We start from the raw sequence: 19,562 nt of genomic DNA, 5'->3' as shown, positions 1-19,562 counted from the left end.
ACAGTTGCTTTGGGATTCTATTCTCCAGTCATAGTGGAATTCTAGATGACTAAAAGGAAAGTCGGGAGGTGAATGTTTTTGAAAATTACTTGTGGTTGTATTATCACTGCAAATGACAAAGCCTCAGTCACTGACAGGCCTCACATTCAAGCTTTTGTGCTTCTTTTAGAAGTCGCTGTTCTACAGCACAGTTGCACGTTTGAGTTTCTCAGAGCAGTATGAGTTTCTCTGCAACTGGCTCACAAATTTTTGCGGTTAACACAACAGGAGACTCTATAAATGCCCAAATGTAACATGCTCATGTTTGGCTTTTGCAGCTAAAATTTGCAACTGTCACCAGTACCAGGAACAGTATCCAGATACTATAGACATAGGAACTACAATGAAACCTACCTCGTGCAAACTAACAAACTGCCCCTTTGTTACAAGTGTAGAAAGAAGCAATTTGGTAACTTTAACACAAGTCAAGCAATGATAAGAATCACAAAATTCATTACTTTTGGTGAAAGAAAGCTAAAGGACAGAGAATGCATCCAAAGGATTTTCATCATTTATCCATGTTGTTTTGGCCATATGTAGGTGAGGTATGACTCCTTGGCTCCGTTATTTCAACTTCAGGTGTTTTCATGACATGAAGCATCTCCCACCTTTCTTAACAGCTGGTTACTACTGCTTCAGAAGGACAAACCACTAACATGCATTCAGAGATTATAGTAACCTAGACTGTAACCAGACCTCATGAAGACATCCAGACAAAAGAAGCAAAGCCATACAATAACTGCAGTGTATATTAAAGAAAAAAAAATGTAATAGAAAATAAGTTACAAAAATTCCACTCAAAACAACATTTATGTATATCTAAGATATTATTTGATTGCACTGCATGACTTTAATCTAGTATATGCAGCAAAGGCTTTACAACATCTTCACATATTTTCACCTTACATGAACCAAAGGAAAAAAGTACCAACAAAGCTGACGTGTGAATGGAAAAACAGAAAAAAACAAAAAACAACCCAGTTTGTGTAATATCTTAATAATGCAAATGCACAAACAATACATGTTTTCAAAGGTTGCTCAAATCCCCTTTTTTGAACCAAGTCCCTTAAATACGCATTCAAGACAATCATGTTTTTAGTTCAGTTTTCTGGTATCCTAGCACCACTGTTGAGGCATTCTCTATGCAGAACATTTCTGGCCTTATTGCTCTAAATAAGCAAATGCCCCATGGAAGGACTTTTATACTAAATGAAAAAAAAGCAGCACGTACAACAATAGAAATCCTAATCTTAGCTATGCACTAAAACCAAAAATTTTCTGATCTCAATACAGGGAAATAAGAAGAGTTACAGTATAGTTAATTTATTTTTTTTTAATTAATGAATTCTAATTTGGTATGGATCTTTTTGGTGAAGTTTGCAGCTGCAGAGAAAAAATGTTCACTTTCAACATCACACAGCTCAGAATGTAAATTAACAGGTTTGTAATTGATACTTCAAATGCACAGCAAACATTGAATCTCAAATTGCACATGTGGTCTTTACTGAGCTTGAACAGAAAACTAGTAACTTCTTGTTTAATTATGAGGGCAGATAGATTAAAATTTTAAAATATACATATGCAAGTATTTCCAGATAATAGTTTGTAAACAGCTAATGTGAATCTATTAGCATGTAATGAGGGATTGGTAATGATTGATCTTTTTGGCAATTGCAGTTTGCTGCACTGCTGTCACATCAAAGTTGAGTGCATAATATGTGCTTTTTAACAATGTAAACTTCCACAAGATATCAAAATAATCCTGCTTCCTCCCTGCTTTACTGCACTGAACACTAAAATACCTTCCAGGTGACGCAGCTTGACTGAATTCACTGACAGATGTTCTGCTTAAGACATAAAAATGCAAGTGCAATAGGATATGGAAAGAAGATAATATTGGAAGAACTTTTAATACTTTTGGAAAACCTTACCTAGAAAGCCACCACATTATATGAGAGAAGACATGCTCTCTCATAAGAGAATAGTCCCAATGGTATGCCTATAATTTACTTTAAAGTAAATGAAGTGGAAGAGCTTTTAGCTTTAACAAGACATACCCCTTTCAAAAGGAAAATCTCTACCAGTAAGACTTAGTACTTAACTTTAACGGACTTGATGAAGAATTTAGTTCATTCAGTGTTGTTATAAAATCTGTTAAAGTGCTATAGGAATAAAAATCATTCACATTTCTGTATTAAAAAATTTCCTCATGAAACCTGCCTTCAGTAATAAGTTGCTCAGATATTAAACCTGATGGAACAGCATTAGTAGGAAAAAGCTGCTTATCTTAGAGGGCACTTCTTAACATATTTCATGTACCTTGCCACAGTACTGTACAAGAAAAGCTTATCTACAAGATATGCTGGTCAGTCCCATTTGTCACCTTTTGGCTTTCTCTTTAGATATCGCCTCCTTGTAGGTCATGTGAATAAAATCAAAGAGTTGTGTGGCATTGGCGGCATTACCCAAAATGTCACAGAGTTTGTCCTTTGACAGTGTCACCAGCTCAGCAATGCTCTTCACATGGTTCATTAAAACATGGCAGTTTTTTGCATTAACACCTGGCATTTTTAATAGAAAGTCCTGAGGACCAGGGTTATACTTGTCTGACTCAGGAAGAGTTTCAGAATCTGCTGTGACTGCCATTGCAGTTTCTGCATCAGGTTGGGGCCGGTTTTGTTTTAACTCTTCAAACAGTTCAGCAGTAGCATGGGGTGAGGGACACCACAGGATACGTAACTTGGGGAAATGGAGTGTGAGAAGGGTCAGTTTAGAAGTAACATCGCTACTGGAAATCTCCTGACGTAGGGAGCCTTGTGGAATCAATGAAAAAGGTTTGTTAGGATCAAACTCAATCAGAAGAACTGGTCGCTTATAGTAACGTGACATAGAAATGCATTGCGTATACAATCTTCCATTATTTAAGGAACCAATAAGATCGCTGATACTTTTTCGCTCTACACAGATATCGGGAGTTAAAATGTAATCTCCAACTTCCAAAGTAACGGGCTCAATGTCAATACCACGACGATGAATCAATGATGGAAGCTCACTACGAAATTCCCGCATGTCCACTATTATAGTCTGCTGAGCAGTCTTCTGTGCCTGACCACCTAAAGAGCAAAATAAACTGAGTTAACCTCTACTCATGAACTCCGACTCCACCTTCCCTGAAGCACATTACATAATGGAAGCACTGTTTTTTTTCCTCTCCAACCTCACTACAGGCAATGTTGGTCTCATAATCAACAAGCTGTCTGGAAATAGTCCAAATGTTATCTCATCTTAATGGTAAAACACTAATCAAGCTGTAGCTTCTTTTCAAAGAAAAATATAATTCATTGTTATTTCTAAGACAAGACAATGAGATACAATTTGCTCCCCATAAGGACTGCAGAATCAGTGTGCCTCAGTCACCCACCCACATGTTTTGGATGACACTGAACCACAGAAGGTTACAGGCCTTTTTCACAGCTTGGATCTGCAAGCTTAATTTCAGAAACTGCTCACCTGCTTTGCGTGTATCTGTGGAAGCAGAGGCAGGCTTGACATCTCTTATTAGGTCTAGGTTTGTCTCATCTCTTCCTTCTCTTTCTTCAGGAACAACCATACTGGCCCTTTCTCTACGGAACCATAAACCAAGAATCACTAAAAACTGCAGTTAAATGTGAATACATCAAAATACGTTAATAATGTTCATGATGATGCACAACTGCATAGAGTTGAGTGCTAACTGAGAGCCTGACAAGAAATGCAATCCGGATTGTTTGGGCTAAATTCTAGACACTTACTGTCAACTTTTAGCACTTCTAAGTGTCTTTTTATTTTTAGAACTTTTTAGTTCTAAGTTAGTTAGTTCTAGAACTAATGACTAGAACTAGAAGTATAAACTGGTGAGAAGACAATGTTCAAGAAAATAATTTTTTTGCTTCTGAATACTACTTAAGTTATGAAAATCTTAGAAATATATTTCAAGATGTGTTACCTGCTGACACAGTTTCCAATATGAAATTCATAGACAATTAAGTAAAAATACCAGTTGTGCTGGGTAGCTTACTTAGTCTTCTCACAGTTAAAAACTTCATTTAAAATACAAGCACGTAAGGAAACAATGTGAAAAATTAATAATGTAGCTAATAAGCTAATCGCTACCGGATTAGTTTTTCAAAGGCCTCCTTCTCTTTTCTCAGGGCTGTGAGATAGCGCTGTTCTTCTGTTGAGCTTCCATAAATGAGGAAATAAACCCTACAGGTTTGGAGGAAAAAAAAAGATGACATATTTAAGATTAGTAGCAGTAACTGCCTGAAAAACTTATATCCCATTTTCATTCTTCTACCAACGTCACATGCTATTACTGAAACTTTGGGATTCAAGCACAGTAGGTTGCCAGAAGCGTACAATAGATTTTATTTTTCTTTTGAGATAAAAATTTGACCACCTGCATTCTTGGTTAGCACCAAGACAACTTGCCTCAGAGGCTTCCCAGGTCTGCTTGCCTTGTAGATTTCCAGCTGCCGAACAAAAGTTAGTTCTGCATCATAAAGTACAACATATCTTGGCTCTACTTCATGCAACACCCGAGTGAGAGCATAGGGATCACTGCATCCCTGCAGTGGATGAATAATTGTAAGCGGGTTTCTGAAAATACCATAGTAAGAATCTGAGGGTAAGTTCACAGGGAAATCTTCAGGAACGGTTTCTTCAATACTGCCTTCTTGGCTTCCATTTAATTCTCTGTTATCTTCCACATCCAGCTCCTCTCTGTTTTCCCCCTCAGTTTTCCCTATCATTTGGACTATAGTTTGGTCTTGCTGTTTCTTCTGTTTGTTTTGTTTAGAACAAGTAGGGAGTTTGGCTTTTTTGGCTTGAGGTCCTGTGTCTGGTCTGGCATTTCCTTTGGACTTGACCACTTTTCTGTCCTTTATCCACACTTCTCCAATTTTCTCATCATTTCCAAGTGTTTTGTTATACAGTCTCGTTAAAAAGGCTTCTGCTCCATCAGTAATGTACTCCCTGAGCTGTGCACAAGCTCGGTCATCACTGGCACAAATAAGAACTTGCCCTGCAGTCAAGAAACAACATCATGTTTGCAATCTGTTACTTCGTAAGACATCTTCAGCAAATAGTTTTTAATGATCCTAGAAGCATGCCTGTCAAATGCCTTTTCACTTGGTGGTCACTGTTGCTGTGGACTTACAAGAAGGCTGAATTACACCACGTTTTGTACCAAACGAGATCCTTATTCTCATACCACCTAAATCAGTTTTTTTTTTTTCTCATCATTTGAAAGAAAGCAGATATAGTATATAAAGAAGCAGACTTTTTTTTTTTTTTTAAATAAATTCTTTTTTATGTGGAATAAGACTGCTTATCTGGGACTGTTCTAGTTTTCAGCCTCTATCATCTGTGTCAGGGATTGTAATAAATACATGTTTTACACAGTATTATTGACAGTTGTGGGCCCTAAGTAACAATTCTCTGCTAGCTGACTCAGATAAACTCCTACAGTACCAGGCGAGAGAGCCAGCTCTTATCCACAGTCAGAACACTGTGGGTGGGAGAAAAGAACACTTTTTTACCCTCACAATTTCCTAAAATAAAACTTGGTGAAATTTAAGGGGGTAGCTGGAAAAGCAAAAAAGGAATTAAAAACACGCTGGGTAGGAGATAACACTGAGACAATATGGAGATGTTATAACATGGAGATTAGGTGCAAGGCCAAAGTTACAGTGGTAGAGAAGTCATCTGGTTCCATCAAATGGAAGCACCAACACAAACCATTGGTGACCACCTTCAGCTTTTGGTTTGATTCTATTCTGGGAAAGGTCAAGTTTTAATGCATAAAGTCTCTGTAGTAATTTTTAAACCAAATACTTCTACATAAACACTTTGTCTTTGTCTTTGGGCTCCATCAGGAGAGGGGTGGTCAGCAGGGATAGGGAGGTGATTGTCCCTCTCTGCTCTGCTCTTGTGAGGCCCCATCTGGAGTACTGTATCCAGGTGTGGAGCCCTCAGTACAAGAAAGACATGGAGATTTTGGAAAGGGTCCAGAGGAGGGCCACGAAGATGATCAGGGGGCTGGAGCACCTCCCCTATGAGGACAGGCTGAGGGAGTTGGGTTTGTTCAGCCTGGAGAAGAGAAGGTTGCAGGGTGACCTCATTGTAGCCTTTCAATACCTGAAGGGAACTTACTCCCAGGAGGGGAGTAAACTCTTCGAAAGGGCTGACAATAGCAGGACCAGGGGAAATGGTTTTAAGTTGAAGGAGGGAAGACTTAGGTTGGACATTAGGGGGAAGTTCTTTACTAAGAGAGTGGTTAGGTCCTGGAACAGGCTGCCCAGGGAGGTTGTGGATGCCCCGTCCTTGGAGGTGTTCAAGACCAGGTTGGACAGGGCTCTGGGCAACATGATCTAGTAAAGGTGCATGTTTGGTGGCCCTGCCAGGCAGGGGGGTTGGAACTACATGATCCTTGAGGTCCCTTCCAACCCGGGTCATTCTGTGATTCTGTGTCTTAATTAAGTCCAGAAATTACTATATTTAAAACTAGTAAAATAATTTAATAACCTCTCACCTGGACCACCAAGGTCTTCACTGTTTTTATTCTCATTTTCAATCTCATTCAATACTTCTCTCAAAGCTTCCCATTTTGGGTTACTTTCTAGAACCAATTCCCTTTTCAGTTCTGAAACAAAGTACAATTGAACACATCAGTTTTTGCAAGCCAAAATACTCTTCAGAACCTTAAATTAATGGTTCAATGTCATAGCGTGATAGCTGTTGACGAGCATAATAATCAGTAGCCTACATATGCAACTTGTTATACTGATGGGGCTCAAGAACTGTCGTTAAAATTATAAACATTTAAAAATAGGGAAAAATGCTTTTATGAAGCAGAAAGTTAAAATATTCACTTGTCCTTCAATTCTCAAACTCTTGAATATTTAACTATGTATTTTAAATTAAAATAATGGCAACTTCTTATCCCCTCATATGAAATGAATAAGATCAAGCTAAATACTTCTGCAATTCAAGAACAATCCCATACAAGCCCTCCCAGTGATTAGGTGCGTTAGGTGAGAAGAATCTTGTACTTTTATTCATTACTTCCTTTTTTTTATTACATACTTGTTGAGCAAAGATTATGCCTTGATATCTTACATAGTTGATTGAGGTCTAGAGCTCTGTAAGACCCACGCATTGAACCACAGCACAAATAATAATATGCAGACTGTTCAAAATCAAGTGCCGCTCTCCAATTTAAATTAGGAATGATGAGTACCATTTTCCTTCTTTACATCTTTCTTTTCAAAGACTTTGCCTTTCTGATTCAGTTTTTCATCTCCAATGCGATATACTCTGGCTCGAGCATTTACAAACATAGAAGTACTGGAGTCAAGAAACAGCCAACCTAAAGACAGAAGGAAAATGACATTTGAAATGTACATGCTTCAGACTTTTCCAAGAAAAGCCCACATCTCTTATCTGGATTAGCTGTACAACCTGCACTACCTGCTCACTACATAACTACTAGCTTAATAAAAGACAGAAATATGATACAAATCTCACACTGTTAAGTAACAGCAGTTACGTGGGCAGATAAAAGCATTATGTGTCAGTAAAAACCTACGTCCTTATGGCTAGTTATATAAAACCTAATTAGATACCTTCGTATGTTTAGGAATGTTGATCAAAAGAATCAGCAACTCACTATTTCATGCATTAACTTGTATTCAGTGCCTACCTGAATTCTCACCAAAAGCTTTTTCACTTGCTTTCAGTGACTCCAGAAGATTAAGGAAAGTGACACAATCATACTGAGTTAGATACTGTAGCAAAGTACGCAGTATCTTCAAATCTTGGACCAAAGATTTTGTCTTAGCTCTGAGCTGATGCCAGAGAGGATCTAAATAGTGACGTATTGTCTAGAAATATAAATTGGAAAGTTCAAGATGTCAAATATCAACTGTACTAATCAAGACAGGAATGCTTTAAAAAACAAAAACACCTGTAATATAGACATTTTTTTACATAAATTCAAAAATACAAAAAACTTAGGCAATTTAACAATTAGCAGCTATATTTATGTGTTCAGTACATATTTCCTTTCACATATTAAAAATTGGCATTATAAATATTAATATATTAATATACATATAAGCACACACACATATATATGAATATGATTTTCATATTCTATATACATATACATAAATATACATTTCACTGGCCTCTGCCTTTAGTATTTAAGACTGTTTATTTAGGTAGAGTAGAAGACATTGTAATGTCATTTAATTTTTAACATAAGATGAATACAATGCAGAAATGCTTCCAGATTTTCTAAAGTACAGAACATTTCTTGTTGACTAGATTAGTTAATAAGCAAATGTCGAAATTTATGATTTTACCCTACAGAAAGTATACGTAAGTATGCCAATCATGTTGCAGCCATGACAGTCTGCAACCACCACACACACAGTTAATTCACATATATGATGGTTAAAAGTACAACGGCTGCATGCATGAGTATGTTATCTATTATATACCATGCTTCATCTAATGAAGAAAATAGAAAACACAGGTAGGAAATTGAAGAAGTGAAAGTTGGGCAGGGAAGGAAGGCGAGAATACGGCATACCTATCTCTATTATTATACTGTGAATCAGAATGCTTTTGATGTAGGAACTTGCTAAATGAAGTAAGAACAATCATGCCAATTCACCAAAAATCCTGCTGGCAAAGTGTAACATCACCGTCTGCTAATTTAATTATTTGACAATGCTCTTGTTTGCATGCCAAACTGTTCAAAGATCTGCATTCCTTTACAAAGGGATCCCTTCACAAAATGTAACAAAACAATTAAAATGATTACCTTGTCAAAAGCTTTACCAAGAGCATTTTCTAAAGATAGATCTTCTACTTCAAGAGCTGGATTATAACGTTTCAGTTCCTTCAAACACGCGTTCAAAATGTCCAGGACTGAAGTTTGGATAGCAAGCATACTAGGGGTCATTGACACATGTATTTCCACCACTTCGGGTTTATGCTTCTCTAAAAATGAGTTCACTGCTATATGAAATCTACAAGGAAAACAGCTTATTAAGATTTACGAGAGAATTTATCTTGACACCATAATTCAAAAAAGTTTCAATAAACTGAAGTTACAATTGATTAAATGTAAACAAGTGAGCTAAATGCAAATTGTAACTCTTTCCACAAAGGCAAAGACTACAGTCTGATGAATGTTCTCATAAAACCACCTGATGATTCCCCGACTACGGCTGTTTTCATCCTCATCATATGAGCCTATAGCAGTGATGACTGATCCCTGGAGAATTACCGCACAGATTCCACATCGCTATTGCAGGTAACAAATCCTGAAGTAAAAACAATAATTCTCATAACGAGGAAACTGTAATGGGCTTATAAATCCTTTTAAATCACATGGATCCAGTGGCGAACACTGTGATAAGGTAGCTCTGAATAATAAGGAGCAGGACCTTGGCTATAAGGGCTGTGTTGTAACAACGAGGCTCTTGCTGCATGGGTGGGAGCTGATTTTAACTAACAGAAGACAACAGAGAAAAACATTACCACCCTCAGGTCTCTCTGTAGTTCAGAAGCCAAGGAAGAAAATTTAGAGCTTGTGTTCAACCTCTCCTACCCTGGCTATGCCCACTTCTATCTCTTTGTAATGATAAAAGGAAAACTTAAAATTTTGAGTTTACAGTGCAGAGCATGAGTACACAAGATGGAGTGAAACACATCCTAGTCTGAACAGAAGGAGCAGATCTGCATAGCCCCTGCCCAAGGCAAGAGCACTGAGTGGGTGATCAGCTGAATTGACCAACTCTCTCCTGAAAGAGAGAAGGAACTCTGCTCCTGAAAGACTCAAGGCATACCACAGGCTTGGGAACTTAGTTTGCAACAGTTATCAAGAAATTTTCCTCATAGATTACATACCCAAAGAGGAAGGTTTCAAAACAAAACAAAACAAAACAAAACAAAAACCAACAACAACAACAAAGAAAAACAGACTGATTAAACGCAAACCAATAAAACACAGACAGAGATAATCATGGATCTTCTTCATAACTGGAAACAAATTCTTTCATGCATGGCTGAATGGTGAGACTGTTTTCTCACATTACTTTGTGGCTTCAAGATGATGTTCAATAAACTACACTTGTCTTAAGCTATGATAAATATCTACTATGATTTCTACTGGCTAGGAGAGTCATACTGTAAGGTTCTGCCTCCGATAGATTCAACTTGAGTATGTTTCCAAAAATACCTTAAGAAATTTAGCATATTTAAAATCACTTCTGTCAATAAATGAGTGAAATCAGCTTGTGAATACAAATACAGAATGCAGATTAGCAGCGTGCCTACATAAAATTCATTGTTAGCAGTCCATGGTAACAATCATAATAATTTTAAGTTCAGCATAGTAAAGAGGTACCTTACCTTGGCCACAGGTAAAGTTTCCTGACAAAAAGGTTTCTCATCACTCTTTCCACTTGGCAAAAACCAGTGTTAAATGCAACTGCATTATCTGTAAAAGCTTTAATGAAGCCTTCCTTGTTTTTTTGTCGATAAAGTCGTAATATAAACGATTCCTGACAGGACTCAATGATTCTGTGTGCTTTGTATACCAAAACACCTGGGAAAATAAATGGTTTTCAAGTTAAAAAGTAGTAATGAAAGACTGAATACCTTATATATTTTTCCCCAAGTTTGTCTTACTGTTCTGTTTTTGTTAAAGTACAATTTCAGTCTCCTAAAATGATGTCAAACAAACTTACAAGGGTTCATAAAATGGCTTGGGTTAGAAAGGATGTCAAAGATCATCGAACTTCAGCCCCCAGCCATGCGCAGGGTTGCCTTTCACTAGCTCAGGCTGCCCAGTGCCCGTCCCCTCTGGCCTCAAACACCTCCAGGGCCGGGGGCATCCATAGCTTCTCTGGGCAGCCTGTGCCAGCAGCTCACCGCCCTCAGTCTGAAAATTTCCCCCTGTCATCTAACCTAAATCTCTCCTCTTGTAGTTTAAAGCTGCTTCCCTTTGTCCTATCACTGTTTTCCTGTGTAAAGTCAGTCCCTCTCCTGAAACCTAGCAGCTCCTTGCTTTCAGTCCCACAGAGCCTCCCACCTACAGAGCTGGGTTAGTGATGATCTTTAGTGAAAAAATCTTGTGCTCGAGTAGCAGGACTCAGTAGCTTCCACAGTGCTTCATTCTTAATGCAAAACTTGGACTTGGGACTTTTAAAAGGAGGAAGACTGAATGCAAGATGTAACACAGTATCAGCATAGAGCAAGTCTTTTTTGAGTTCTTTTATTACAGAAGTTCCATAAACATAGACTTGTTGAATATGTTTCTTTGATTATCAAAAAACTTGAACTATTCTCAAAGAACTTCTGAAAACATTTTTTGAGCTATTCCCCTCCTTCCGATATTCATATTCACAATTGTGAACAAGAGGGATTTTCAACTTAATGGCTACACAAACAACTTTATTCATGGCTATGAGCACTGGGAAAAAACTATTTTAGTACAGAGAAATGAAATAGTTAAACTGCCTTAAGCCTTTGAGACAAACACTTCTGGGGTTTACATTTCACTCAGCCTTGTTAAACCCAAGGCTCACAGCACATTGTGCTTTTCCCACTCCCCCAGTGAGGAGAGGCCTACATGATACTTCTTTTCTGTTCACAGCTTCCATTGGAATAATAAACATCTTCCTAAAATGGAAGCTAAAGACAGTAAAGCTTTCACCACATGCCTCAGCAAGCTTAAAACAAGTCTAACTTTTATAACAACTTTCTTCATTCATTTGACATGCCACATCTCTAACACTTCCAAACACTTCCCCATACTTTTTTTCCTAAGCTAGCTGCCCAAGAAACAAGTTCCTGCTGGTTCTGCACGATCTCACATCCAGGCGGTATGTATCTAACATAAGCACATCTCAGCCGAGCTGTGAATCTCCAGAGGCTGCTGTCAGCCTGACCTCTGGTAGCACTATGAGGGGTGCAACAACTCCAGGTCATTTCAGGTCAGGAGGTTTTTGGTTTTTTAAGTCTCTAATATGTTTCTTCTCTTCATCAACACAAAACCCAAAGTCGGGTGCCTCAAAACTTTATATTTCTTGTAACCTAGAAATAACAGAGCTGAGCGTGGTGTCCTTTGGCTGTATCATGAAAACTGCTCAGAATGTTTCACATATTAGAACTTCTCGTATACTGACTAAAATAAGAGTTTCTGAAGCAAAAACTTACATACATGTGAGCATTCAATATTCAGTTGTATTTAGCCATTATTAAGATGTTAACATTTACGTAACACTAAAAGATTCCTGTATCCCTGGCTCTTAATATGTTTTACTAGCACTGTGGGATTTAAGAGGGCTTCCACCTTTGACAAGAATATAAAAACAAGCAGGGAAAGAAGGGGAACAGAACACGGGAGAACAAGCGTGAACAAGATCTACACAACAACAAAAGGTCACAAGGTATTTCCAGAATCTTTGGAACAGTGTTATTTCACAATAGAAAGCATCCAAGTTATTACAAGAAGTAAATTGGTTATGTATTGTTATTTTATTTGATGGGAAGAGTTGTCATGAGGAATTCATTAATGCAAACAACTGCATGCTTATCACCCAAACACACTAGCAGCCAGCTTCAATCACAGGCTGTGTTCTGAGAGTATTCTGGATGCTGCTTCACCAGATGCAGACAATTATTCTACTTGGGAAGCAATGCAGTCAGTGTGAATGCTTATGTTTCTTATGTTGGTAGTAATATATCTGGTGATTGCTTTCCAAGTGATTACTGACATCAAAATCCATACAGAAGCATTATCCACTATCTAAGAAGAATGTGGGTGTTGGGTGACTAAACAAAGCAAACAAGTGCAACCTATCGTAGGGACCTGCTTTAGCAGGGGGTTGGACTCCATGATCTTGCGAAGTCCCTTCCAACCCCTGTGATTCTGTGATGACTATTACAAGAAAAAAGGAACTACATATTTGCACCTTTCACCAAAGTCTTATTAAAGAAAGATTTCTTTAACCCCAACACCATTAGTAGAACTCTGTACAGAGTTAAACTTCATATATTTTTAAACAGGTCATCCGTTCATTTCATTAAGCTCTTACCAGTGATGAGGTTTGCAGGAATTCTGTCAGTAAGGAAATCAACCACGAGGATTCTGCTCGTTGCAAAGATAACCCCGCCCCGTGTGTAGAACTCATAGCGGGTGTTATTGGGGATCTCATTGGTGACACGCCGAGGAAGGTGCACAACTCCATCTGACCGCAGCTGGTCAATAAAATACTCCTACAATAGGCACAGCGAGAACACAGAGCTTCGTGACGGGTGTGAAGAGAATCTTAACGATGCACGTTCCATTCATTTAGAAAAATGGCCCCGAACCAACTGAAAACATAACAGCACGAAATGCTGCCTAAAGAAAGCTATGGTTTCTTTTTTTGTTGGTTAAGCACCAGCCTCATTCGGGTGACTAAAGCCCTGCACGATTCAGTAGCGAACACACAGGACATCAGCGTGACCCACGGCACGTCGGCACTCCGGAACTGTGAGCACCCGGCTCTCCCCCGGTCGTTACGGCACTTCGAAAGAGAACGGCTCATTTTAATACCGCCTTACGGACGGAGCATTGGGAAGGGAGGGCCCGCAGCCAAAGGCAGCAGCGGCAGGGCAGCCATTGAGCCGGACTAACCCCAAAACCACAGCGCCCGCCAGGCCCGCGCCCCGCCCCGCTCCCTCCGGACCGCGGAAGCGCCAGGCTCACCTCCTCGGCGGGGCTCGTGTTGAGCACCAGCACCAGGCTGGCGGGCTCGCAGTAGAGGCGCAGGAAGCGCAGCAGTAAGCGGTCGATGCCGAGCCCACGGGCGCAAACCACCAGCCCGTCCTGGTGGAACAGGTCCAGGAATATCTGGCGCTCGTGCTCCAGCAGAGCCGCCATTACTGCCCCGGCACCGCCGCGGCAGCGCCTGCGCGCGACCCGAGAGCCCGAAGCCGCGAGGAGAGCTGTCCTCGGCGGCGCCCCCTGCCGGGCGGAGCGTGCGATCCTCCAGCGCTGATTGGGGCTCCCTCCTGCGGCGCGGTGCTTTGCGGCCGGCCCTGCTCGGCACAGGCAGGACAACCCCGGGAGCTACACACCCGCGTGGAGAATGAGGTGGGGCCGGGAGTCGGCTGCACTCCGAGCTGCACCTCAGGCGCTCCCAGGGAGGCGAGCCGAGCACCGTTGCTTTCTCTCATAGCGAAGTGGGCGTACTGACTGCAAATGTGAAACCCCGGAGTCGTTTGAGTATTACAAATTATTTATGTTTAGTTACTACTTACATTCCTTGAACAACAAACCCAAGGCAGACTGAAGCGCGGAGCCTTTACCTCAGCGCGTTCCCATCCGCTCGGCGCGGGAAGGGCTCGGTAGTGCTGAGGGACTGAAAAGCTGCTGCCAGAATTAAGGGAGCTCCTCAGAAGTGCCCCACTGTCATTTTGTTTCTAACACGCAGTACAAATACTCAGCAAAGCATAAAAATATTGAAAATGGGTATCGACTGGTAAAAATAACGAAAATATTGGGAATATTTTAAATTTTTCTCACACGTTTATATTATTTCTGAATTTTTATGCAGATACCTGAACAATTTTGGATTTGTAAACTGGTTCACGTTGTCAGTTACTGTGCCAAGTACTGTCCATTGGCTCATTTTTAGCTGGCTGCTATTAAGCATTCAAAGCTCATTTGGGGACATAATAGTGTCAGAAAAATAGTATTTTTAATGTTTTATGAAAGGGCGTTTCTTTGAGGAACTACAGTATTATCTAAAGAAGTCCATAGGATTTCGGAACTAGCCATATCCTTGTCCTGCTACTGCCTATCTGAATTAGAAACCATATTTTCTAAGCAGTCCAAATAAAATAGAATAATTCAGGCATTTCATTACATGTGATCAGCTGGGTTATGTCTGTCTGTTATCCATCTATCTATATTTACTTTGACTAAATACAGTGAAATGTATTTACTTCTGCTGTCTTAGAAGAGCAGAAATTACACCTAAACTCTTAAATGTCACTTCCCTGTCTTTTTGTGTGTGAAACATTAGAGTAATATGAAGAAAAAAAATCCTAAATGCACAAGAAAGAAGTTGTGTAGGAACAGGGTTACAAATGGTAAGAATTAGGAGTGATTTCAAGTTGTGAATACCAGGTCAAAAGAAACATGCTGAGAGGAGTGCTTGCTAATATATCTCTGTCTTTATCAACCAAGACTTATTTTAATTTTTAAAAGAATTAGAACTCGTTGACATATATATATGTAATGAATGTTATGAGCAACTGGCAGAGGTTAATTCTGTATCAGATGATAAATATTTACAAAGTAGAGGCTACTTTCAAGCCAATAAATCACAGGAGACTGGAGGAGTCTGTTACCAACCACCCAAGAACGCCATTGACTTACACATTTAAAAAATGCATTAACTCACCTATTTTATACATCAAGTTACTGTTGTGTGAGAGGCAGATTAACTGTATGGTGGTGCAAGAGAACAAATAATCGGAGGTAGGCTTCCATAACAACTTTGGTAGTTATGAATATAATAAAAAATTGAAGATGAACTGACTCTGTAAGATATACTTTTTAGCTGCCAATTGTTTCTAAAAATCTTAATTCTGACAAGTTATTAATCATGTCTAAAGAAGAGAAAGATGCAAGAAGCTGTATGTAAGTCATTAATCTATCCGTGCATGTAATGACAGCTCTCTAGTCTGAAAACTAGTAACAGTTCTTGTGCAGTATGTTAATAAACTTCTGTTACTTATAATGTCAAGAGTTGAGGAAGACTCTTTGTGAGAAGAAAGCCAGTATGTAGATAAATTCTCAAACGTGTTATTATGTCTTCCACCCTGTCACTGTGTTTAAGACTCGGTATCTTCAGCCGTGAAAACGTGCTGAGGCTGCCTACAATGTGGGTTGCTCAGGGTGCGCTTGGCCTGATTCCTTATGCGGGTGATGGCCTGGCTGTCAGTTTGGTGAGAGAAATCAGCCCCACCTGCTGGCTGTTGGAAGCCTCAGTAGTGCCATCCAGTTAATAAGACAATGGCAGACTTCATTGAAATCGCCCACATATTCTTGCATTTCACAATTTCCCACAGAACTAACTTCAACATAAATTGACTGTATTTATTTATCTCAAATCCTATGCACATTCTGAGGTGTTTTCTCAGGTAGGTTTACCAGCCAGTCCCAAAACTCATTAGCTGATGAACCTTGAGAGATTATCATTTGTGTCACAGTATTAATGTAGGCACTTTTGTTCCTTTCCAAACTTTTATGAAAAGCAGCAAGCTGTTGAAGCTTATAATTAAAATACAAGTCTACTGAAGCAAAAATGTCTAAATTAATGCACGGGTTTACTACCCACGTTCCCTGTTTATACATGCAGACTTAAATACATAGAAATTTCTTTTGTGAGAAAAACAACAAAAACAGAAATCCTGGTACATATATGTCAGTATAAAATAACATTCAGAATTGAAAGAAGTGCTCCATATTGGGAGATTGATTAGAAGTCATCTTATAGGTGCACTGGTTCGTGTTCTTGGAATGTTTAGTTCTAAGGTGGGCACCTTCTGTGATTTGTGATCGACTGCAGTGAATTTTTCTCCAGTAGACTGCATATAGAACATTCTTTACAGATGGAAAAATATTTCCCCCGTGAAGGAAAATGTAATTATTCTTTCTTAATGAAGCTTCCGTGAAAGTTAATCACTACATGATTTTGCTGAGTTAAAAATGAGCTCTGATTAAAGATTTGATCTGGGCTGTTGGCTGATGGATAGGGAATATTCTCATCCTGGATTAGCTTTGCACAGGCTGTGAGACCCTGGAATTACCGACCCCATCACCTCGATTCCCCTCTTATCTGGAAGTGCCACAAGAGAACAGCAGTTGTGTTTCTTCACTTTGCCATGAGTGAACTCAGAATTAAATTTCAGCAGCTTTTAGTGACTTCCACAGTATTTTTTTTATCCACAGTTGCAAACCTAAATTGAAAAGCATCAAGATAAATGTGATTTGAAATAAGTACTCAGAACAATCTTGATTTAGACTGTTTTCTTCACATGTGCATCTTACAGAAGTAGCACACATAGTGACTATGTTGAATATTCCACTTTAATAGTATATAGGTGTTAAAATCATTAAGTATGTTGAGATTTCTTTATTGTAGCAATTATAACAGTGACAGATTAAGTGTGTTAATGCATTGCATATATTCAATACTATCATTTATTTCTAAGGGACATGATTAAATGCACTCAGAAGTCTTAAGCTGTTCAGTTGATAGCAGTATGTCTACAAGTTAACTACTTTGGCATTAACAAAAGAAGGAACTGATGATTCATCTGTTCACGTTTAGAACACATTGCTTTGCCAGAGATCTGCCAGTGAAGCAACCAGTCCCTGTAAGGATCTTTTCCAAGATGAATGACATATCTGCATTAAGATTAGAAATCAGGAGTTTTGAATATGCTGTTAAATAGGTTAAAACAACAGCAGAGATTTTTGTTTTAACAGAGATTACATCTGGTGGCTGTGGTTGTTCTGCTATTGCTGACAGAACAACTGAATGTTCAGTTCAAGGATGCGTATCGTTTTACTGCGTTTTTTAGTACAGCAGAAGTACCAGGTCACATTCACTTAAATCACTTTTCTAGGAAAAGAGATTTTTTCCAAAACAAAGGAATGTTATGGCCTTCCCTAAGCAACTGGATGTAGTGTCATGACCCGAGGCACTCGTGCTTATGGGGGACTTCAATTATCCAGATATTTGCTGGATGAGCAACATGACCGAGCACGTGTGGTGCAAACGGTATTTCGATGTGTTGAAGACAACTTTCTGATGCATGTGGTGGAGGAATCAAAGATTGGAGGGGTGTTACTGGACCTTAATCTCACTAACAAGGAAAGAATTGTTAAGGAAGTAAAGGTCGGGGGCAGCTTGGGTTGTAGTGACCACGAGATGGTGGAAAAAGCAAAGTAAAAAGTAGAATTGCTACCCTGGGCTTTTGGAGAGCCAACTTTGATCTCTTCTGGGACCTACTTGGAGTTATCCCATGGGCTAAGTTGTTAGAAGGTAGAGGGGCCTGTGAGAGCTGGCCAGCATTTAAACAGCTCTTCTTCCAAGCTCAGGATCAGTGCATCCCTGTGAGCAAGAAATCAGGAAAGGGTGGCAGGAGACCTGCATGGACAAGCAAGGAGCTCATGCACAAACTCCAAGGGAAGAAGGTGGTCCATGAAATGTGGAAGAAGGGTCTGACAATTTGGGAAGAATATAGAAATGTTGTCAGGGCCTGCAGGGATGTGACGAGGAAGGCTAAAGCCCACCTGGAAATGAATCTGACAAAAGTGATAAAAAATAATTAAAAAAGCTTTTTTAAGTAAGTTAACAGTAAAAGGAAGACCAGGGAGAATGTTGGTTCCCTACTAAATGAGGGGGTTGTTCTAGTAACAGGGGATGCAGAGAAGGCGGACATACTGAATGCCTTCTTTGCTTCTGTCTTTAGTGAAAACGCTCGCCCTCAGGAATCCCAGACCTTGGAAGTTAGTGAGAGGGTCTGGGGAATGGAAGACTTCCCTTTATTCAGGGAAGAGGTGGTCTGTGAGCGCCTAGGCAACACCAATGTTCATAAATCCATGGGACCCAATGGGGTGCATCCACATGTGCTGAGGGAGCTGGTGGAGGTGACTGCTGAACCGCTCTCTATTTTCTTTTAGAGGTCTTGGAGAATGGGGGAGGTGCCTGAAAACTGGAGGATGGCCAATGTCACTATGGTCTTCAAAAAGGGCAAGAAGGAAGATACGGGTAATTACAGGCCAGTCAGCCTCACCTCTGTCTCAGGGAAGGTGATGGAACAGCTTGTGCTGGATGCCATCTCCAGATTATTGGAAGAAAAGGAGGTTATCAGGAGTAGTCATCATGGGTTCATCAAGGAGAGGTTGTGCTCAACCAACCTGGTGGCCTTCTATGATGCTGTCACTGGCTGGGTGGATGGGGGGAGAGCAGTGGATGTAGTCTACCTTGATTTCAGCAAGGCATTTGATACTGTCTCCCACAATATCAACAAAGCTGAGGAAGTGTGGGATAGATGAGTGGACAGTGAGGTGGGTTGAGAGCAGGCTGACTGGCAAAGCGCAGGGGGTCATCATTGGCAGTGTAGAGTCCTGTTGGAAACCTGTAAGTAGCGGTGTTCCCCAGGGGTCAGTGCTGGGTCTGGTCTGGTTCAACATCTTCATCAATGACATTGACAAACTTGACGTAACTTCTTTACGGTGAGGGTGATGGAGCACTGGAACAGGCTGCCCAGGGGGTTGTGGAGTCTCCTTCTCTGGAGATATTCAAGACCTGCCTGGACACTGAGCTGTGCGACCTGGTATAGGGAACCTGCCTTGGCAGGGGGGTTGGACTCAATGAGCTCTGGAGGTCCCTTCCAAC

General features: G+C 40.0%; 1 protein-coding gene across 3 annotated transcripts; it reads right to left on the bottom strand.

Moving 5' to 3' along the window:
* Positions 1-770: 770 nt before the first annotated feature.
* Positions 771-14,046, bottom strand: ERCC4 (ERCC excision repair 4, endonuclease catalytic subunit). Of its 3 annotated transcripts, none has more exons than XR_014933753.1 (11): positions 13,850-14,046; positions 13,194-13,374; positions 10,504-10,699; positions 8,909-9,116; positions 7,781-7,961; positions 7,319-7,447; positions 6,611-6,721; positions 4,688-5,101; positions 4,192-4,284; positions 3,550-3,662; positions 771-3,152 (listed from the first exon to the last, which is right to left on the bottom strand). XR_014933753.1 is itself a non-coding variant. In XM_085513785.1 (11 exons), exons 6-11 carry the CDS (start codon positions 7,319-7,321, stop codon positions 2,419-2,421), a joined length of 1,800 nt encoding a protein of 599 aa, XP_085369911.1. In that variant the 5' UTR covers positions 7,322-7,447; positions 7,781-7,961; positions 8,909-9,116; positions 10,504-10,699; positions 13,194-13,374; positions 13,850-14,046; the 3' UTR covers positions 771-2,418. The 3 variants fall into 3 exon arrangements, 2 of the variants coding, with proteins under 2 accessions (XP_085369911.1, XP_015731956.2); XM_085513785.1 differs by having other exon boundaries at positions 4,510-5,101; positions 7,165-7,447; XM_015876470.2 differs by having other exon boundaries at positions 4,510-5,101.
* Positions 14,047-19,562: the final 5,516 nt, after the last annotated feature.

This window comes from Coturnix japonica, chromosome 13, assembly GCF_054131305.1.
Source record: "Coturnix japonica strain WE chromosome 13, WE-NBRP24, whole genome shotgun sequence".
NCBI classification, from domain to species: Eukaryota; Metazoa; Chordata; class Aves; order Galliformes; family Phasianidae; genus Coturnix; species Coturnix japonica.
This window is presented reverse-complemented; position numbering and strand designations above follow the sequence as displayed.

Coding starts and splice junctions, on each gene's coding strand:
- ERCC4 (XM_015876470.2), bottom strand. CDS start 14,023: ATGGCGGCTCTGCTGGAGCACGAGCGCCAGATATTCCTGGACCTGTTC. Junction 7,962..8,908: donor TTGGTAAAGCTTTTGACAAG/GTAATCATTTTA, acceptor TTATATTTCTAG/ACAATACGTCACTATTTAGA. Junction 7,448..7,780: donor AGCTTTTGGTGAGAATTCAG/GTAGGCACTGAA, acceptor TTCTGTCTTTAG/GTTGGCTGTTTCTTGACTCC.